Here is a 20,469-nt window from a genome sequence, read left to right as displayed (position 1 = left end):
TGATCTCACACAGCTGTCACTGTGTAATCCCATCCACACTCATGGCAGCATGCATGTCCCCTGCTGCTGGCGGCTTACACCACTTGTTTTGTGTGTCACAATTTCCCTGAAATCCAAAATTCACTGGAAGTCAAAGATTTTTGAATTAAATGTTGCAACTTGTATAATTTTACAGAGAACACTCTTCATCATTTGAACCAATTTTTTTAAAAAAAAACAAAAACATTTTCCATTGGAAACAAACATGATTTCACTTGAAATTGCAAAACAGAGTTTTACAATGTTCAGAGCCCTTCTAAATATGCAAATATATTGTTGCGTATGTGCAATTAATTGTTTTGGTCTCAATATAATTCACATTGGCATTGAAATCATTGAGATGCTGGCAACGTATGACTACATTCTTTATGTTTGTGTTGCCATTTTATCCAAACATAAAAATAAAACTTGACTTGTTTCATTGTTATCTTTGAGTCTTTTGCAAAATTTTTTTGACAAACTATCACAAAAATGCTCAAATGTAAAAAAGAATGATCTCCATTAGGGCACTTCAATAAAATGTAATTATAACCCCGGTTCAAACCAAAAGAGGGACCAATATTATTTAATTGTGGGTGCTTTTCCGAACTATACAAACAGTAGATTGGTTGTCAAAGCAGGTACAAAATGTCCCCCAGGCAGATTTTCTGCATGGTTGGTAAAAAATGCCCACATGCATGTGGGCAAAAAGCATGTGTACCGAATGAGGACCCTTACTGAGTCAACGAAAAGGAATTTGTTCTCATTGTTATTCCTGATAAAGCTTTGAAGTTTGAAATTGAAAAAATGTCACCAATAAATTTGAGCATTAGAATGTCCCATAATTAATCTTAAGGGAAGATCATAGTTTTTATACTAAAACCTTTTGGCATTACTTTATACTTAAATGTCTTTGTGACAAAGAAAGAAGACATTTACTATTAGGGTGTGAAAATTTTGGTTATTCCCAGAAAGACTCTACTTTAACCAGGAAACAGGTTTTTAAGTCAAAGCCGTTATTTCAAGCATTTCTCTTAGATTTTTGCTGCATTTCAGTCGCAAGTTTTGTGAGTTGATCCAAACCTTTTATGTTCTTCTAAAAGTGGTGGAAATTGGCAACCACCATGGACCAACATTTTATCAAACCATCAAATTTGGAGAGTTTAATATTTGAAAAAGAGGTCAACATTATGAGTAGAAAATAAAATGAAGAAATATGTGTCTTTAAAGCCACGATGAATATTCTATTGTGGAAAACACCAACATTTTTCAAGAAGAACCAAGGAATTAACATAAATTTTAACTTTTTTTATTCATATTGAGAAGAATATGGTCAATTCCTAGCTGGGTATTAACCAGTAAAAGATATACTTATTGTACCTTGCATATTTATGTCATCAGAACATCAATGCATAACAAATGTAATTAAATGTCATCCTGATTTAAGGTGACACCTCAACCCACCAGAAACCTGCTTCCACTGAAGAGGTCATGGTTACACCTTGTTGGGCAAGACACTACTTAACTAGTCTACTGTCAACAGCAAATATTTGGTGAAAGCCCATCTTTTATAAATGCAGGTAATGCCAAACAAAAAGAGTGTGATGTCATATCCAGTAGATAACAATCCAAACAGATGTTGAAGATATGATGGCGTGAGTTGGGTTCTTTCACATTTACAATAGCAGCTTTGACTTCATTTGTAACAGGAAATCTTCATCAACACTTTTGGCAGCCGGCGATGTGAACCATTCACCAAAGGAGACAAGTCTTTAAAAGTATTCATAGAGCCTGTCGAACATCAATTACTACCAGTGAAAGATGCAAGTGCCTGCACGTCTCTGCCTGCATTGGAGTGCTTTTGTCTCAGAGTGCTTCAGATCCATGAATAGATGACCACAGCCGGAAGCTGTGTGCTAAGGGTGCCTGGCGTGGGAGCGTAGGAGTCGGATTATTGAAATGAGAAGACCCCGCAGCCCCAAACGAGTCAGAAATCAGCTATTTTTGCCTGAATGGTGATGTGTCAGAATGTAAGAGGCGTCTGTGATCAGAGAAACCGAGTGCCGCCTACAACCTCAGAACCTGGGTATGCTGCAAGACTAAATCAGTGTTTATGTAATTTGACATTTATGCAAGGGAGAAAAGGATCTGCCTGGATGAGGTGGATGGTGGTAACTGAGGGGGAGGGTGTATGTGCAGCCATCTTGCTTTAATTGCCATGCATCGAGTGAAATTAGAACGTGGGAAGGAGCGTTATATATATATTTACAGTATGCTCTAAACATTTAGAAAAGCAGATGAGGTGTATGAAATGTGTTTGTACAGTCATGCTAAGTGAAAGTTCAATCTGTCCAACTTCACTGGTATCTACATGGACATGCCATAAAAACACCAGTAAAAAATGTAATTGTATTTCTGTTGTTTTCCAAGAATGTTGTTGCCATGATCTCCTGAATTTCTCTCTAATTCAGGCAAAACTTTGTTATAAGTTGAATGACGTCTCTTAGGTTGTGGGATGATGAAATCCTTTTGGTTCCCTGGGAGTAGGGATTATACTCCCACTGAGAGTCAACAACTAAGATTACATATTTACACAAATCAGGTGCAATTAAATGGCTTAGGAGAGCTGCAGCATAAGCAATTTACTGGCAAGGACCACGCCACAACACACAGCTTAAAAGATTTCTGGGAGAGATTTGTGGATGTTGTTGGAGAAGCAAATTTGATGGAATCTGGAGAATTGCTGCTGGAGATGGAGACTCAGAGAGGTGCTTCTGCCTCAGTACATTGACTCCTAGAGGCCAAATAAGGACCCTCCCAGATGTTAGGGCAGGGGTGAACAAATATGTCAAGAAGGTGAGAGGTTACAGAAAATGAGGGATGAAAGAAGTAGTGATGAGAGCGATGACAGAGGTATGAATGAAAGATGGAGGCAACGAGGGATGAAAGAATGGAATCCTTTGCTACATTCTTCTCCTTATTTGCTGTTATTTAAATTTGTAACCTTTTCCTTTGGTTTTTATCTCTTCATAGAAGCTATATCACGTCTGGCGTTCTGTTTAGTTGTGGCACCTTCCTCCTGCAATAGATGACTCACTTTGTCCTGTATTTCAGTGTTTCTAGACATGTTTATTGGCTGAGGTTTGGTTGTGACTAACTAACTTTTAAAACCAGCTCAGAGATCATCTGTTTAGTTGCATCTTTCTCCAAGATGAAGTCACTAAAGGAGCTGCCACTGCCATGAACTTCTTACTTTTCTCTAACGTAAAAGTGCTTTTTTGTACCGTGCCTGGAGATGGCATGTGTTGTGAATTGGCACTATTTAAATGAACTGAATTGAGTTAAATGAGGTGCTGAAAGAATTAATCATATAAGGAAAAGGAGGTAGTGATGCAAGTTTGAAGGATGTTGGGATGAAGAAAGAAGGAGTGCATGAAGCATGATGAAGAAAGCACGGATAAGGAATTAAAAGAACCACTTGAAATGTGTGAGATGAATGTAAGAGGTGTGGATGGTGGATGAAGTAGTGAAGAAATAGATGAGGAAAGAAGAAGGTAGGAATGAGGAGTGACGCAGGTAGGGAGGAAGAATGAGAGATGAAGGATCTATGGATGAGGCAGATATGAATGAAGGATGAAAGGATAAACAAGGTAGGAATGATGGATGAGGAACCAGGGCTAACAGATGACGACAGTAGCTCAATGGGAAAATGGATGGGGGATGATAGAGATTTGGATGAAGGGTGAGGGCTTAATGAGGTCTAGATAGGGGACGAATGAGGCAGGAATATAAGATGAATAATGAAGGGATAGTGGATTAATGAGAATAGGATAGGGGACGAATGAGGTAGGAATTTAGGGCGCTTCAGGTTGGGAAAGGGGACGAATGAGGTTGGGATGATGGATAAGAGTTGAAAGATTGACAAGGGATGAAAAAGAAACATCTGGTAGTAGCAGAAGGTGGACAGTGCTTTGCAGGAGAGTTGAGTATAAAAGACAAATAAATGCAACCACACCTTTAATTACCCAGACTGCAGGGTAGTTAGATGGGTGGTTGAGGCGTGGCCCTGCTGCTAAACCATATTCCATTTGTCTGACTGGCTTTAAGGAGTTCTCAGAGCACATGTTGTGGGAAAGAGATCAAATAAAGTAAAAAATAAAACGTGTTTACAATCCCACAATCGTAAACATTTTTGATGAAAAGTAGAATCAAGATACCCAAAAGGTTGTAAATTTTCTTTAAAATCTTTTATGTTGGAGTTTAAAACCATGATGAATCCCTCTTTCAATTGCACCTCTGCTCATCAAGGACACAATTTCTAATAAAGACATCAAAAGTAGAAACTTTTTGTTGCCAATTAGTATATTAATTGAGATATCTTGCCCACACATTGCAATCCTGTTAAATTTTTATTGGAAAAATGAGGGGCCCAAAAGAAACCCCCATTAAAGCAGGTTCACTAAAACAAGACAAATTAAATTGTAGTGTAGTTTATGAGCTGCATTTTTAGCAGCTGATTGTTATCAAAACTAAACCTTCAGATCTATATAATTCCTTGTACCACCACATCATATCTCAGTCTGTGAGACAACAAAAAAAATGTTGAATGGCCCCAAATATGTACAGAAATGGGCCAACTCGTGTCAGATATGTGCACAAGCAGTCAAAGACTCAAAGCCTTAAATCTACACACTGGTTCTTTAAAACAACATGCAGGCATTCGCATGGGGCAATCTGCTCAAACCACAGGTTCAATTTGAGCTTCATTCAGGCTGGGTGAGTGTAAGCTGGTCTTGACGTTTTCAGCTGTTTCAGATTAGAGTGGAGGTAAGTGATGTCAATATGAATAAAAATTATCTCAGGTACAGTGTATGAGCTGTGGGGCTACACCAAGAAATGGTTCAACATAACTTTGAATAGTTTGACATAAGTAAAGATCTGTCATAGAAAGATGGAGTCTTTTAAATGAATAGAGTTCTGAAAATTAGCACATTTGCCTTTTTAACAGCTGCTCCACTGATTGCAAAGTTCAGAAGTACAGTACAGAGCACCTACTGTATATGCAGAAAATTGCTTCAAAAAACCTGTGCTGAAATCTGGATGCAACTCACTGCATTAGCAACACAGCCCTGCAGAAGACAGTGAGGGAAAACCGATGGTCATCTAAGGTCTGTTGAATAGAGACCGTAATGTTTTAACACCTCTTCATGAACTTTTACACAGATTTTTTTTTTTTTGACCTGGTCAAGGCAAAACTACAAGATTTACAGCTGTAATTTCAGTAAAACATAGTCCTCACTTTCAGGTAGCTCCATGAAAAGACTATTAGTATTGTGAAGTACAATTAGAGATTAAATAAAATGAACCACGAAGACTTATGATGAAACATGTGTAAAGCATATACTGGTATTATAATTTGTATTTCAGTCTATCTACAGTATTTACCATATCTTATTGATAGGGTGGAGTTTTGTTTCTGTTTTTGTCTTGTTCTCTTTTGAATGTTAATATGTTTAAAAATGTTGGTTCATTAAAATGGAAAATTAATAAAAACAGTTTTGAAAAAAGTGTTTTTATTCCACAGGGTTCTCAGGGGGGCTACGTACAATCCACATTACTTTGAAATATTTATTTTGTAAACATCTTTGTTCTTCTGTTTTACAGTTATGCAGTAGTTTTTGATGGTCTGTCTCTTTATAGACTGCTTCATTTACAGCCTTTTGACTCGTAAGCCACCGAGACCAACACACATCCACACACACGCACGCATTCCTGGGTGGAAACCTTACACCTTCCATATTTCAGCTCTCCAACAAAAACACCAGCTCCTCTTGCAAGCCCTGAAAACACAGAACCAACCGAGAAGAGACTCAGCCAATCAGAATCTTTGTAGAGTTCGATTTTTGTGCCAGGTCTTCACGTATTGGTCCGTGTATTCCTTTGAGGCTGCCGCCCCTGTCCGCTGATTGGCTAGTTTTCCCGGCTCTAGTGAAGTCATTTGAATACGTTTCGCTTTGTGGGGCTCAGTCAACACAGCCCTGCTGGTTCAAATAATTGACTCAAATATCAGGAGCGGAGACACACAATGAAGGAGCCTGCCATACGGACACATTGCTGATAGACTTTGTGATCTTTTTAGCGATAGTGTGGAAGATACTATATATAGTTTAGATAGACATAGTTCTTATTCAAGTTAAAGCGCTTTTATTCGGACTTTGAGCGCCATAAGTAAGAGGTAAGTTTTTTTTTCTCCTTTTTGCTTAAGCGTTATGTCTACATTTAGCTGCACCTACAGCATAATAGTTTTCACTTGAATTGTTTTTTCTTAGACAGTGTACTTGCACACATTTAAATGACATTAAGTATCACTAAAAGACTGAGCATCCTAAAAACAGCGTGATACCAACATGTTTCTAACAGTTTTTGGTTCTTTGAAAGACAAATGCAAAGTTTAACCTCTCTAGGTGATAATAACAACGTCCAATTTCTTCCCTGTGGAGTCGCTGCATTTGTTGTTGTTATTGTTTACCGCCCATGTGAGTTTATAATTAGGCTGGCAGTCAGATAGAAGCAAACATTACTCACCCAGCACCTGTGGTTGCACAGCATGGTTTCTCTACAGTCAGCCTCTACTTTTTATAACTGTGTTATGACTCAGTAAGAAGCTCATAATGTGGAACAGGCGTGTGGTCTGCTGTGTGTGAGAGAAACTTACAGATTTTGAGTGTGTGTGTGTGTGTCTCTGTAGGGAAGGAATGGGAAAATGTGTGTGAAGCTTGATGTTTGGCCAGACTGTTTTTTTTTTTTTTTTTAAAAAAGACTTTATTCCTCCCTTCATTGGCTGTAATCTGGCAGCTTCAAGCACCTAACAAGCATTTTCGCTCCAGGCAGCATAACTACCATCTCAAATTATTGGTTCACCTTAGATATTGTTACTACAGAAGCGAGAATATCAGATTTGAAAATATTGAAATAAAGTTCCAATGTTCCATGTAGTAATTGGTGAAGTCTTGTGGTTTTATGCAATTTGCGGTGAAATTAAATGAAAAGATAAGTGTTTTTAATTTGTTTGAATTTACCCTGCCAAAAGTTGCAGAAAAACAGTACAATCTATAAAATACAGGATTCCAGTTTTATGTAATGTTTATTTTAATGTAAAGACTTAAGCAAAAATGAAAATAGAATGAAGTAAGTAATACTCCTCAAGTACGTATTGTGTAGAATATTTGAGCTTTTCTGGCAATGTGCAGAAACAGGTGGGAGAGGGTCTGTGCTGTGTGTGTGGTCCATACTGTAAACAAAACTCTGGTCACTCCAGATCTCATTAAAAGAAGTAGGAATGGTATTATGGAAAATTTCAACAAGCTTTTAAAAACCTTTGTGACAAATGGTCCAAGGCAGTGGTTCTCAAACTTTTTTCAGTGATGTACCCCCTTAAAAATATATTTTTAGTCAAGTACCCCCTGTCACGAGCAAAACATTTTTGGAATTAAAAAGGGGTACAGTGCTGTAAAATCACTGTCTGATTTATTAAAGCCAAACAACTTATATCAGTGAACCTGACAAATACATCCATATTGCAAACATTGCATGGTTAAACAAAAAAGAAAAACAGAAGACGGTGACCACCAGGAAGGTATAAAACCAGTCAAACCGTTTTATTTTAAAGGATATTGAAACTAAATACTGAATATAAAATTCAGTGCATGAACACACATTTATATTTTATCGAACTTTTCACAAAATAATTTTTCCCAAGACTTATTATGAGGAGCCTACTGATTTTTTAAAGATATTTTGAAAAGCTTCACGTATCCCCTGCAGTACCTCCATGTACCCCCAGGGGTACATGTACCCCCATTTGAGAACCACTGGTCTAAGGCGTTCCTACAGTCTTGAAAAGTCTAGAAAAATACAGAATTTGAATGTTTTCAGACACTATTGATTATTCTATTATCTAACAGATAAAAAAAGAAACGATCCTCCTGTCTGGGTAAAGGGCATTTTATACTGATTTATACTGGATGCTGTCCTCTGTCTTTAGTTTGAGATAACTTAATTGTCCAGTTCATTATTTGATTTGGTTTTTAAGCTTTTTTAGATTTCCACAAAAAAAATCAATGAAATGAAATGACCACACTGGTAAATGTGCAGCAACTGTCATGATTTGCTGAACATACAAGCCCCAACCAAATGGATGTTTTGAACCCAAATTCCAAGAAAGTTAGAGAAATCCCAGCAGAAAGCTAGATTTCTTTCTAATTATTTTTAGGAGCTCTGAATTAGGTTTGTAGACAACAGAAACTGTGTGTGTGAGAGCTTAGAGCCCTGCAGCTGAGGAGATAAAGTGTCTTTATCCTTTTTTGTCTCTGGGTTAATACTGTACTAGCCTACCAAATGATCCAAGCAGCAGGTGTGTTTGTGACACCAACCTGAAACCACAAAGTATCCCTTGCTTCAATGCTCTGCTGGTCAACCTGTTTATCCGTGAATCTGGTTTGGGCTCTGGTTCCTTTATCAGATTGTTGTAATGGTCACTGGGTCTGCCTAAAGTGGCTGCAGGATCCCCCTCCTGACCCACACGCTTCCTCGAGCGTTTGTTTGGGCTCTGGGCTGTTTCCTCGTTATTTTAGTAGAGCACTTTTCCCGCTACGTGAATGACGTGGGAAAGCTGCATGATGAATTGGCTGTGAGTTACCAGGGCTGTTAAAGCAACGTTCAGTAACGCTCAAACACACAAATGTGTTAAGTGGAAGTAAGTGGTTGATTGTGTTGTTCAACTGGCATGAGGAAAATGCTAAAATATGCCTGCTTCTGTGAAGCTCACTTTATTTTGTGTTTATGTTGTGTTAGAACTAAAAATGCACTCTTTATTGATCGCTACCAATTTTTGGCTTTGCTTGAGGATAGAACTACTGTGCATCCAGTCACAAGTTCCTAACCTTTATTGAATTGTAATGAAACTAGAATTAGTTTACTAATGAACAGGCTACTTGATTATGTGTTTAAAGACAGAAAAAGGTGGGAGTTTTCACTTTATGCATAACAGATTTCATCCATCTGTACTGTACTTTTTCTAAAATTTACTGTATACTTTAATGTTTGTTTTAAAAGACCGCATTGAAAATGTGTGTCTTTTCAATTAAAAGTGGGCTTTTATTAAACCAGGAGTTTAATAAAAATATAGAAAAGGCCAGAATGTCAATATCCAACCTGCCAATAAAAGGAAAAAAAAGGCTGATTTTGATCACTTTCTGATTATTTAGTGCATCAGTTGTTAGAATGAAACCAAAACATTGGTAGGTTACACCTGATTTTAACTTTTTAACTTAATTCAACAGAGTTACAGCGAGTGAAAACCCAAAATCAGGAGTAGCAGGAAGAACTTGCTAAACTAGTAAATGTATGAGTTTTGACCTCTGAGCTTTTCTTTTGACCTTATAACAAAGATGGTGGCTGAGATCTATTCTTGGTTTCATTTTCTTCTCAAAATAGCTTCATTTAGCAGTTTTGTTGGCTCTACTTACATCTCATTAGATATACATATGAATCTGTTAGTGGTTGAGAGCACATCTGGGTGTAACCAAAAGTATTTAAATAAAAATTAATCACATCACTTTGCACTTTAGTCTTTCTTTGCATTACCTGAATGACACCCATGATACTAGAGAAATTTCAACGTGAAACTTTACCTCCCCTCTGTTTTCTGGATACTTGAGCAGCACATGTAAAAACCTTTCATTTGCAATATGGATGACAAAGGATTCATGTGATCTACGTCCAGGTTAACAAGTCTGACTTAGGAATGTCCTTCAGTCTTGAATGCATTCCTTGCTCACACCTTATACCTGTTGTTGTCTTATTGGTGTCAAAGTACGTGAGGTGCAGAGTTCAGCAGAGATAGCAGCTCTACGTTGGCCTGTTCCACTCTGACAAACTGTTTTACAGCTACTCTTATCAGATGCAGGTTGTTCCTTCAGCCCCAGAAACCTCCCAAATGTTCGGTGTTTGTTAACCTATGCTTCATGCTGGACTTCAGCCTATAACGAGCACAGGTTTCTATTGTACTAATAAAACTGTATTCTGCTTTCAGATAAGCATCCAGACTTTATAGAGCTTCACAAGTGGTTAAAAGGATGAGAGTTGCTTTTTCATTTGAATTTGACCGGAAGTCTTGGGAATATCTGTGCAAACAGTTTTTTGTTTTTGTTTTTGGTCAGCATGTACAGTCAATTTGCTTTGAATAAGCACAAGTCAGAATGACCGAGCTAGCCGCAGACTGTTTGCATGCTATTTTTCATGAGTGCAACGTTTTGCTGTCGGTCAGTGCTGTGTGTGCATAAATGTGAAACCTCAACGTTTGTTTTGCACAATTTTTGGAGTTGCTGCTGTCTGTCCTTGAGGTTTGCGAAACGCTTAAGTCAACATGTTGGTCTGGAGGTACTCCTCTTCCCAAGAGCACACAGACATTTACATTTGCACCTAAACATTGAGAGTAGATTCTGACTTTCTGGCTCAAACTAAGGTTTACTCGTACGACTGATTGAAAAGTGATCCTAGGAGCCAGAGTGTGTGAAAGCTGCTGTGTGTGTCCAATGTGCTCTGATCTCTTCTGATCTCCTCCTGGGGGTTTTTGTGTTTTTGTTAATGCCATGACAGGAGAGATAATGCCTCTATTGTTGTAGAACCCCCACCATCTCGTTGGTCTCAGCAACGCACTGTGCTTGTTTTGAAACCACGCTGAATGTGGAAACCGTAAAGATGGTGCATCAGAAGAAAAAGGTATGCAAAACATTAGGAAAACAACAAAAAGCACATAACTGTTTGAATCAATCAAAACTGGCTTCAAAAAGCATGCTAACTATTTTAGGTCTGTGTGGAGAAATTTAGTGAGAAAGTAGCTTTTGACTAGATGTCGATTTTTAGCTTGAGGATTGCTGACTGACTGGTCTGAAACTCTGAATTCCAGTTTGTTTTCTATCAGTAAAAACAAAATTCTGGTATCAATGCAGCTACCTAGAGAAGAAGATTCTTTCAGTATCGGTGTGGAAAATGTACTTCTTATGAAAGAGAGCAAGAATTCCAGCTGATAACAGGAAGGCTGGACAAACCAAAGTGATGTTGTTTTCAAAATATGTGTGTAATGGGGCACACTCTATTTGGAAATGTTGGAAATATTTGGGAAATCTCCATCTTCTGCTGCTTAATGCTAACCATGCTAACCACAGAGATGCTAAGACAGTTGAAAATGTTATTTTTTAGTCTTTATTTAAAATGTACTCAACATTAATTTTAACAGCAAACTTTGTGAGATCGCCTCTGCTTCAAAAATATAAATAATTAATGTGTGACTGTGGCAGGAAGTTATAAGAATACAGAAAAATCAGAATTGTTTTCAGTCAATATCGACAGATCAAAGATTTACAGAAAAAAAAGGTAATCGGAAATTTCCCACAAAACAATGATTGGTGCGTTTCCAGTACTAGAGGAAAAGTTTTCTGCATTTCTGTGTCTACCCACATCAAACCGACCCATAAGGCTGCAGTTTCAAAGTTTGAGCGAATGCAAACAATCCCCTTTAATATGAAGCTATTTTCCCGATGCCATTTTTAATCCGTCCGAAAGGGAATCCAACCTATGATTTAGAAAGAGTGCAATTTCAGCACCGCAGCGTGGAAGCCACAACAACCCAAAACGGGGTCAACTATTCAGGAAGTGGGTCTGGAAAAATCGCCACTGGTTTCAAATTCCGAGACGTGTTACCCCTCTGAAAACATAAACACAGAGACGCAGAGGAAATATTAGTCATTGGACTGTTATCTCAACTTTTAGCGTTTTTGACTTTGTTTTTCGGTAAAAACGCTGTGATCTTTTAACCGAGTCAGAAGGTTAACAGCAGGCTGAGATCACAGAACATAGAGTTGGACAGGCCTCCTCGGGCAGGATGCCAGAAGCTGCGGTATCCTTGTGACTGTGTGTGTGTTTGCATGTTTGCATTGCTCCTCCCGTCTTGAATTTGTGTGTGACTTGTGCATACGAGTCTGGATTATACTGGCATCGGGGCAAGGCGCCACGGTGGACGAGGGTGTGTGAGAGAGTGTGTAAGATGTTGGCTGAAACAGACTCCACAGTTGGCGCAGGAATGGACAAACAAAACTCTGCTGGATTCCTGCGGGGTTTTCTGGCACACGCATGTGTGTGTGCCAAACGTTCCAGACGTATATGCATGCGATTCATGGACAGTAGCAGAATAAAGATGGCTCCAGTGCTAACGCACTCTCCACTGGAGATCTGGGATCAGCTTACCGACCTCAGATCCAATTATTTTAACTGTTAAGACAGAATATCATTGCTGACTTGAGAGATCATCCATTTGTCATGATGTTTTCCGCCCACATGCTGCACTACTGCCAACAAGTTCACTTCAAGAATGTTGTAAAAGATACAGTGAAATAGGGTGGAGCAGACATTTCTTACAAGCTCATTTGTAAAATTCCCAACAAATCGACTCGTTGGAGAAACATTTCCAAAAAAGATGGATTTATAAGGCGTTGATAGCACCAAATAACAAATAGAGGAGATCTAAAATTGAGGGATTAGGTGCGATTATCGTCACAGACACTTGCTGAGTCTCAGCTTTGAGAGACAGAGTGAGATACTTTCACAATAGCTGAACGCAGTTTAAACATCAACCACATTCCCAGGGAATGAGGTGGACAGGGATACTATAACACCAGGAAATCTACAGCACTGCAGGAGATATAGCTTTGTCTTCATGTTGACTGAAGGATAGTCTGCTAACTACAAAAGTAATACATTAAATAAAGCTGGATTAAATGATGTGGTGAGAACGTGTCATTATAACTCTGCCTTACTGCAATTAAGCCAGTCTTAAACCTAAAAGCCCCATAATTTAAAACAGTAGCAGTGGCTTTTGAGGAAATGGTTCACCATAAAAAAGAAATATGATGGTTTTGGATAAAAAGGGAATTAGTTGATGTAAATGTGCTTCATTCAATACCTCTTAGAAACTTGTCTGGTTCTGCTTATATTGATTATGGATATTTTACACTGAAACAGTGTTTGAAAATGACTGCTAATGATTCTTTTGAAATATACTCCACCCTTCCACCCACAACATATCCACAAATTGGAAAAAAATAGGGCGAGGACTTTACACAGCTTCACAATGCAGGGTTAGTTCCCCTTTTTGCTCATGTATTTCTAACATAGCATAGAAAGTGTGAGAATAGATGTTTTTTTAAGTTGATTTTACAACATGGTTCTAAAAACAAAAACTCTCTAAACATTTCTGGGGCCGAAAATGCACATATGAAATTTAATTTATCATCTTTAATTTAATTCAATTCAATTATTTTCTTTTTTATAGCTCCATTTTACAACAAATGTGACCTCAATGCTCTTTAACCACCCGTAGGGTGTTTTCACACCTGATAGCTCGATACACTCTGTTCAGTTGGTGACCAAGATTGCAACATTTGTTAAATTTTCAGCTGTTGTGGTTCCTGAGCAAGCATGTGGTGAAAGTGGAAAGTAACCCCTGCTTTACATCAGCAGATCCATGCTCAGTATGAGCGCCCACCTCTAACATCTTCATATTTGTGTTTCTTCTTTTCTTCTAAAGGTGATCATGCCCCCAACAACCCCTTACGCAGGAAAGTTCAACTCCTGCCCGTCGTACGGCAACAACAACCACGTTCAGCCTCCGAGCCCGTACCACAGCGGCTCTGCTCCCAAACTGTCCAGAGACAACATCTACAACGGGCCCTACTCCCCAACCGAAAACCCTTATGATGTGCCGCAGCCTCACAGCGCATATCGGACCACCTCCGTCTCCTCTGGGAGTGTCAAGGAGCACCATTACGGCAGCAGCTGTACCATTTCGGAGAACCCGTACTCCTCGCCACAGCCCCACAGCCCTCGCCAGCACAGCACTTCCTGTCCGGGCCGAGCGTACCGCCACACGAGCAGCAGCTGCAGCAGTGAACACTCCTGCCGGAACAACGGGGCTGCGGCGAAAGCTCGGCTCTACGGTCACGGCGTCGCCACCAGCTATGGAGAGATGTGTTACCATGACAACAGCTTGGTTTCAGCTTCTCTTGAGGCGCTGATCCAGCATCTGGTTCCCACTGTGGATTATTACCCTGATGTATGTAGCCGTTCCACTTTTTTAAGGATTATGCAGTAAATTTTGTGGTTGTTGTAAAAGAATCCTAACTTATTTCTGCTTCCTGATCTTCAGAGGTCATATGTCTTCACCTTCCTGCTGAGTTCACGCCTCTTCCTGCACCCATATGAGCTCATGACCAGGGTTTGTCACTTGTGTGTGGAGCAGCAGCGATCCGGAGATGCCCTGCTGGATAAGGTGGGTGGACCTCCACACACACACACACAAACAAAGGCACAGACATGTGCAGGTGTATTTATTTCACGCGCTGTCACTTTCACTTAGTCCCACACAATTTCACTCCCACTAACAAACCCACAAATCCAGGGGAATAAAGAAAGAAAGAGATCTCACTGCAGTGCAGCAGAGATTTATGCCAAATCCAGACACCAGAAAGAAGAAGTCATATTCACACATAACATATTTTAAATGATCGTCATGACGTCATTAGACTGACTCTGTGCCGTCTGCAAAATGTTCAGATCCGTTTCCGTGAGGTGGCGCCGAAACTGGTGCAGCTGCTGACGGAGTGGACGGAAACCTTTCCATACGACTTCAGAGACGACCGCATGATGCGATGCCTGAAGGACATGACGCTCCACGTGGCGCGAGGGGATGAGGTAAGCATCCAACCAGCCATCCACCCAACCATCCATCAAACCATCCAACCATCAATCTATCCATCCACCCACCAATCCACCCAACCATCCATCCCACCAACCACTCATTCATCCACCCGTCTTGTGTTTCTTCTATTCATCCAGCCATCAACTATTCTATCCATCCATCTATCTGTAGGAACCACACCTAGATTAGTGTCATTATTTAGTTCATTTGTGTCTTCATGTGTGTCTCTAGTATTCTTGGCGGGCCATGCAGCAGATGACCCAGCGTCTCATCAAGCGCCTGTCCGCCCTCGGTCAGTACGAGGAAGCCGTAGCTGCGCTCAACGCTGCGGCGCAGGAACGTCCGGCTTCGCTGAAGACCAAACAGGCTTCAGCTCAAAGGGCCGACATACTGAGCGTGTGCGACGATCCTTTCATCCTCGCTCAGCAGCTGACACACATTGAACTGGTAAGAGGTCAGATAACTAACCTCTTACCAGTTAAATAAGAATTAGGTTACTTTTAGCAGTTCTGTTTTAGGGCTCGGTGCCAGACGGTCATCTTGTGTTTTATCAGTTTTTAACACAGCAGACACACAAAGTAATTAGAATAAATATATCATCTTTTACATCACCTGTCATTTTTTCTGACTTTTCTCTGCCTGACGTTTGCCTTTAGGACAGACTGAGCTTCATTGGTCCTGAGGAGTTTATTCAGTCTTTTGCGATGAAGGATCCTCTGGAAAACCACAAGGTAAAGCTGAATGGAAGCATTTCATGCACAAGTTAGCTTTAATTTGTGAAATGGAAGGAAAAAAAATACAGATTAAATTTTCTAGTTTGGGTTCATCAAATCAAATCCAGATAAAATACATTAAAGCTTGTATTTGAAGGTAATAAAATGTACTAAAGGTTGGGTATATTTTTGCAAGATATTGAGTCGTGGTGTGCTTCTGACCACATATTTCACACAAGTGTGATTTCTCATCCAGTCTTGTTAAATTTTCACATATTTTAGCCCAGACAGCCCAGAGCAGTTTCCTTTTGTTTTTAGTTTCAGCATGAGGCAATGATAGGTTAGGGTTAGGGCTGCTTTATTCTCAAGAAAGCTTGAAAACACAGCAAAATAACCTGTTTATAATTATCTACATCAAAGTCCCGGCCCAGACGAACCACACATTGTTGTTATTTTTAAGCCGTTTGATTTGATTTTTGATTTTTGATTGTGTTCTGGGCCTGCTTTGAGTGTTGTGGTCATCTCCAGTTTGAGTTTATTTGCCACAAAAACCACATGAAAGAGTCTTGCGGCAGATAGAAGGGGACTTGTTCGGCTTTCTGCTTTATTTTTATCTGAGCTCTTGAAAACGTCTGGAAGAGAACAAAAAGAGCCTTTGCTGTGTGTGTCTCAGTTCATCGGAGAGAAGGTTCTTTTCCAACCGAGAGATCCTAGAAATCAGCTGAAGGGTCGTTCTCAGTCGGCGTTTGCCGCTGCTGTGCTCCCACCTGCTTTGCTGCAGTTATATAAGAGCCACTTTGTGTAAAAGAGCAGTTGAGTCACTAAAAAAGGGGTCCTGAGGTGTAGAGAGGGGGAAGTTTGGAGTGGAGTGGGATGCCGGTGTTGTGTAAGCTTTTAGTGGAGCCTCAAACCTCTGGGATTGCATCATCACGGCCGAGTCCAGTTTATTTATATGCAGCTTTTATAATGTTTATTTATGTAAGAGGACCTTTGGAAAACAGCTTTGCCACATTAGAAACCACGTGTTTAATGGAAAAGCCAGGGGACCCAGAAAGCATATGTACGTAAAAAGAGACGTGTCAGAGTGTGACGGTGGCAGATTGTGTGGGTGTGAAAAGCCGACAGGTTCTATTAAGGAAGAAAGTTGTGGAAGAGCAGCAGTTTTCTTTGTCACATTTATGGGAAAACTTAAGAAATAAGCAGATGTAGCACATGATATGAGAATTTAACCGAGGAATCTCATTTTTTCAAACTGTCAACATGATACTTAAATTAGCAAGCAAGCAAATATAAAACAGCAGCAGTGAATGGAAGCAGCTAAAAATCTCACATTTTTCCTTTTTTCCAATGTAGCTACTCTGTAGTTATATATAAATAAAATGAAGTACTAAAACAAATTCATTGCCACTAAAGTTAGTTTAGTATTTATGCAGGCATTACTTGGTGTGGTTCTGGAAGAGTTTCTACCTAGTCCTTCTTTAAATGTTTACTAACAGTTCATTGGTTTCGCGTCTTTCTCTTCTTCTGTTCCTCCTCCAGGGTTTCTTCCGGAAATGTAAAACCAGTAACCTGGAGGCCTACGTCAGCTGGTTCAACAGGCTCAGCTACTTGGTGGCAACAGAGATCTGCATGGTATGTTTCACACAAACAAGCAAATTAGTTGTTGGAGAACAATCTCTAATTCTTATAGTTGCATCATTTTAATGTAAATAGAAAAATATAAACTAAAAAAACATATATGTTACCATTTCGGGGGTTTAAGGGGTACCAATTGCCAAATCAAACTTAATTCAGCCAAAACTATACAAAATGTACGTACATTTTTTTATTTTTAAGATAAAAACACTTATCTCTGTAAATATGCTTTACCCAAAGCTCCTCAAGTGGCAAAGTTTTAGCTTCACCTGGTTCATATTTACTAAAGTAATTTTATTATTCAAAAAAGGAATATAATTTTTGCATCCTTCAATGTATTCATGAGATGGTATAAAAAAGGCTTACGTAATTAAATGAAAAAATATGAAAATGTACCCATTTCTTTTTTTATCCGATTAAACGTCAGAATAATTGATGACTGAAATAATCACTAGTTTCTTCCCTAATTCACTTATTAGAAAACAATCAACCATAATGTGTTGTGTATTTCTCTTCCTCCAGACATTAAACACAGTGAAAATCAAAAGCATCTGTAACTGATTGATGGATTTATTGATCTATTGATGAAACTTCTGGTTTGTTGGTGTTTGTTCAAACAAACAAACGTTAAAACAATACTGAAACTACTTCTTTGAAACTTAAATAACCAAAACAACTTTCCTTTGCCCAACAAAGGAAAGTATATGCATGTAAACATGCTGAAAATTTAAATGGAGATTAAGCTTTTCATATATTTAGAAGCAGATTTGAATTCTTTTTCTTTATTTCTTTTTATTCAAGCCAGCGAAGAAGAAACACCGAGCGCGGATCATAGAGTTCTTCATCGATGTGGCTCAGGAGTGTTTCAACATCGGCAACTTTAACTCTCTCATGGCAATCATCAGTGAGTATTTGATCCGTTTTTATCAAGAATCTGTACCAGTGTCCTGTAATTTTTGGTTATTTTTGCTGTAAAATATGGCAAGGAGGAAAAACAAAAAGTCAGCCGTTATTCCCTTGGTGTCTTTGTGGAGCAGAACCACTGAATTGACTAAAGCCAACAAATGCAGTGCCAGCTGGAGTTTAGGCTGACTTTAATCAGTTTAGGGAAGTCTAAACTCAGTTAGCGGAGGCCTGGAGCTCTGCAGGCTGCGCTTTGTCTCTAAACACTTTCTCCTGTGTCTCTCAGCTGGGATGAACATGAGTCCGGTCGCCAGACTGAAGAAAACCTGGAATAAAGTCAACACAGACAAGTTTGAAATCCTGGAGGTCAGAATTATTCACACACACGTCAGCAGTTCGCAGATTAGACGCTCTAGTTTTCAGCTCAGCTGTGGATCTTAGAACCGTCAGCATGGTTTTGTTGTCTGTTGACGTTCGATGTGTGTGATCTCATCCAGCACCAGATGGACCCGTCTAGTAACTTCAGCAACTACCGCACTGCGCTCCGCGGCGCCACCCAGAGGTCCGAGACCGCACATAGCAGCCAGGAGAAGGTGAGGGAGCCCGGAGCGTGCTGCTCATTGAAAGAGAAAAACCTTCTTCTTCTACATTTAAAATAACTAAATCTCCTTCCTGCAGATTGTGATTCCATTCTTCAGCCTCCTCATTAAAGACATCTACTTCCTGAACGAAGGCTGCGCCAACAGGCTGTCAAACGGACACATCAACTTTGAGGTCAGTTCAAAGTATTTTTCAAAATAAAAACTGGAGAAGTGACTTTCTCATGCTGACCAACAGCCCCCCCTTGTGGACGAGCTCTTGAATCACACAAGAAACAGTCTATAGTTTCTAGTGCAAATATAAGACAAAACTAACTTATAAGAAACTTCAGTAAGAAGTAGGAGGTTGTTTTAAGACAATCTCTTAATATTTATGGAAAAAGTACTTGCTATAAATAAAATAATCTGCCAGTGAAATAAGAAATTTTAACTTATAATATGGGAATTATTTTTCTTTCTTATTAATTTTCAAAAACACTGAGAATTCTGATCATTTGTGTCTGGAAATCTTCAGAATTTGAACCTTTAAAATGTGTGGAAACTGGACAGATATCCTGGCCTTAGAAACCTTAATACATGCATATCATCATGATTATTGTTTTTGCGACATTTTTACAGAAACTGTGGGAGCTGGCGAAGCAAGTGAGCGAGTTCCTGGTTTGGCGCCAGGTAATTTGTCCGTTCGACAGAGACCGCCGCATTCTTCAGTATCTGGTCACCACGTCCGTTTACACTGAAGACGGTCAGTACAAATTAGAACACTTTCACATCAACTATCAAATTTGTAAGCCACGGGGAAATGAAACTGAATTTGTGTTATTGTTGCAGAGCTGCACCTGGCCTCCTATGAGAGCGAAGGACCAGAAAACAACATGGAGAAAGACAGCCGCAGGTCTCTGAGGTGGGTGAAGGAACATTTTGATAAATAATTCACATAGGGAAATAAGCCAACATGGAAAATAACAACCTTTTCTTTGTTTTATCTTCCAGATCTTCCCTTCTCCATCGAGAAAACCGCTCTTAAGAAGTTTTCTCTACTTGATACTTTCGATTTATATTCCCAAGGCCAAAGTTTACATTCTGGATCTAAGCATGCTCCTGCAGAACAATGGATGCAGCTTAAGCATCATCAACAATAAAGAAGTTCGTTTCAACCCTTTGGGACTACAAAGAGTGCCAGTAATTTTGCATAAAGAAAACTTAAGTGCCAGAAACATAACTCCATCGTGAAGCTAGGATTTTTGAAGAAAAAAACTAAAAGCATCTAAACACACTAAAAGAAAACCAGGCAAAAATGTGCATGGATTTGTATTCCTAAGTACCAGTAAATGGACGTTCAACATGTTTACAGCTGCTGAATAAGAATTATGGACAGAAAGAGCCATGATGAATTAATTGTGTCACAAATTACAGCCTATAAGTTGCTTGTACACGGTGACGCGGCTCTACCCTCAAATCATCCATCTGAATTTGGACAGTAAAGTCATGTGATAAGTATTATCGGCATTTAAGTAATGTGCGATGTGACTCCATGTAAAGCTACATTATGTAAGTGACAGCAGCATCATGCAAACAAAATGCACCTGAGTGTGTGTCCCTGTGCTGTGTATCATAGTATTCTGTGACTCCAGCTCATATGAGTCACTGTATCCTTTCTAATCATGTTGTATTTTGTATCAGAAGCTTAAAAAGTGTTTTTGTTTTCTTTTACTCGCCATGAGTTTCACGATGAGCTTGTTGCAGGTTGGCTGGCTCTGTGATGGTAAGCTTTTACACCAGTTCATGT

At 39.4% G+C, this 20,469-nt stretch overlaps 1 protein-coding gene across 2 annotated transcripts; it reads left to right on the top strand.

The window, feature by feature from the left end:
* Window positions 1–6,049: 6,049 nt before the first annotated feature.
* Window positions 6,050–20,365, top strand: LOC102224072 (ras-GEF domain-containing family member 1B-B-like). 2 transcript variants are annotated; one of them, XM_005803962.3, is made up of 14 exons: window positions 6,050–6,253; window positions 13,664–14,188; window positions 14,282–14,404; window positions 14,689–14,826; window positions 15,065–15,280; window positions 15,490–15,564; window positions 17,086–17,178; window positions 17,983–18,085; window positions 18,371–18,450; window positions 18,582–18,677; window positions 18,763–18,858; window positions 19,302–19,425; window positions 19,512–19,584; window positions 19,674–19,707. In XM_005803962.3, the coding sequence occupies exons 2-14, from the start codon at window positions 13,670–13,672 to the stop codon at window positions 19,705–19,707; spliced, it is 1,770 nt and encodes a 589-aa protein (XP_005804019.1). In that variant the 5' UTR covers window positions 6,050–6,253; window positions 13,664–13,669. The 2 variants fall into 2 exon arrangements, with proteins under 2 accessions (XP_005804019.1, XP_023193898.1); XM_023338130.1 differs by lacking the exon at window positions 6,050–6,253 and having other exon boundaries at window positions 13,670–14,188; window positions 19,674–20,365.
* Window positions 20,366–20,469: the final 104 nt, after the last annotated feature.

This window comes from Xiphophorus maculatus, chromosome 8 (assembly GCF_002775205.1).
Source record: "Xiphophorus maculatus strain JP 163 A chromosome 8, X_maculatus-5.0-male, whole genome shotgun sequence".
Taxonomy (NCBI): Eukaryota; Metazoa; Chordata; class Actinopteri; order Cyprinodontiformes; family Poeciliidae; genus Xiphophorus; species Xiphophorus maculatus.
The sequence above is the reverse complement of the archived record's forward strand: the minus strand, read 5'-3'. Positions and strand labels throughout refer to the sequence as shown.

Bases quoted from the DNA above. Each gene is read 5' to 3' on its own strand.
- LOC102224072 (XM_023338130.1), top strand. From the start codon at position 13,670: ATGCCCCCAACAACCCCTTACGCAGGAAAGTTCAACTCCTGCCCGTCG. The intron at 15,281-15,489 runs GTAAGAGGTCAG...GTTTGCCTTTAG, and splicing joins AGCTGACACACATTGAACTG to GACAGACTGAGCTTCATTGG. The intron at 19,426-19,511 runs GTCAGTACAAAT...TTATTGTTGCAG, and splicing joins GTCCGTTTACACTGAAGACG to AGCTGCACCTGGCCTCCTAT.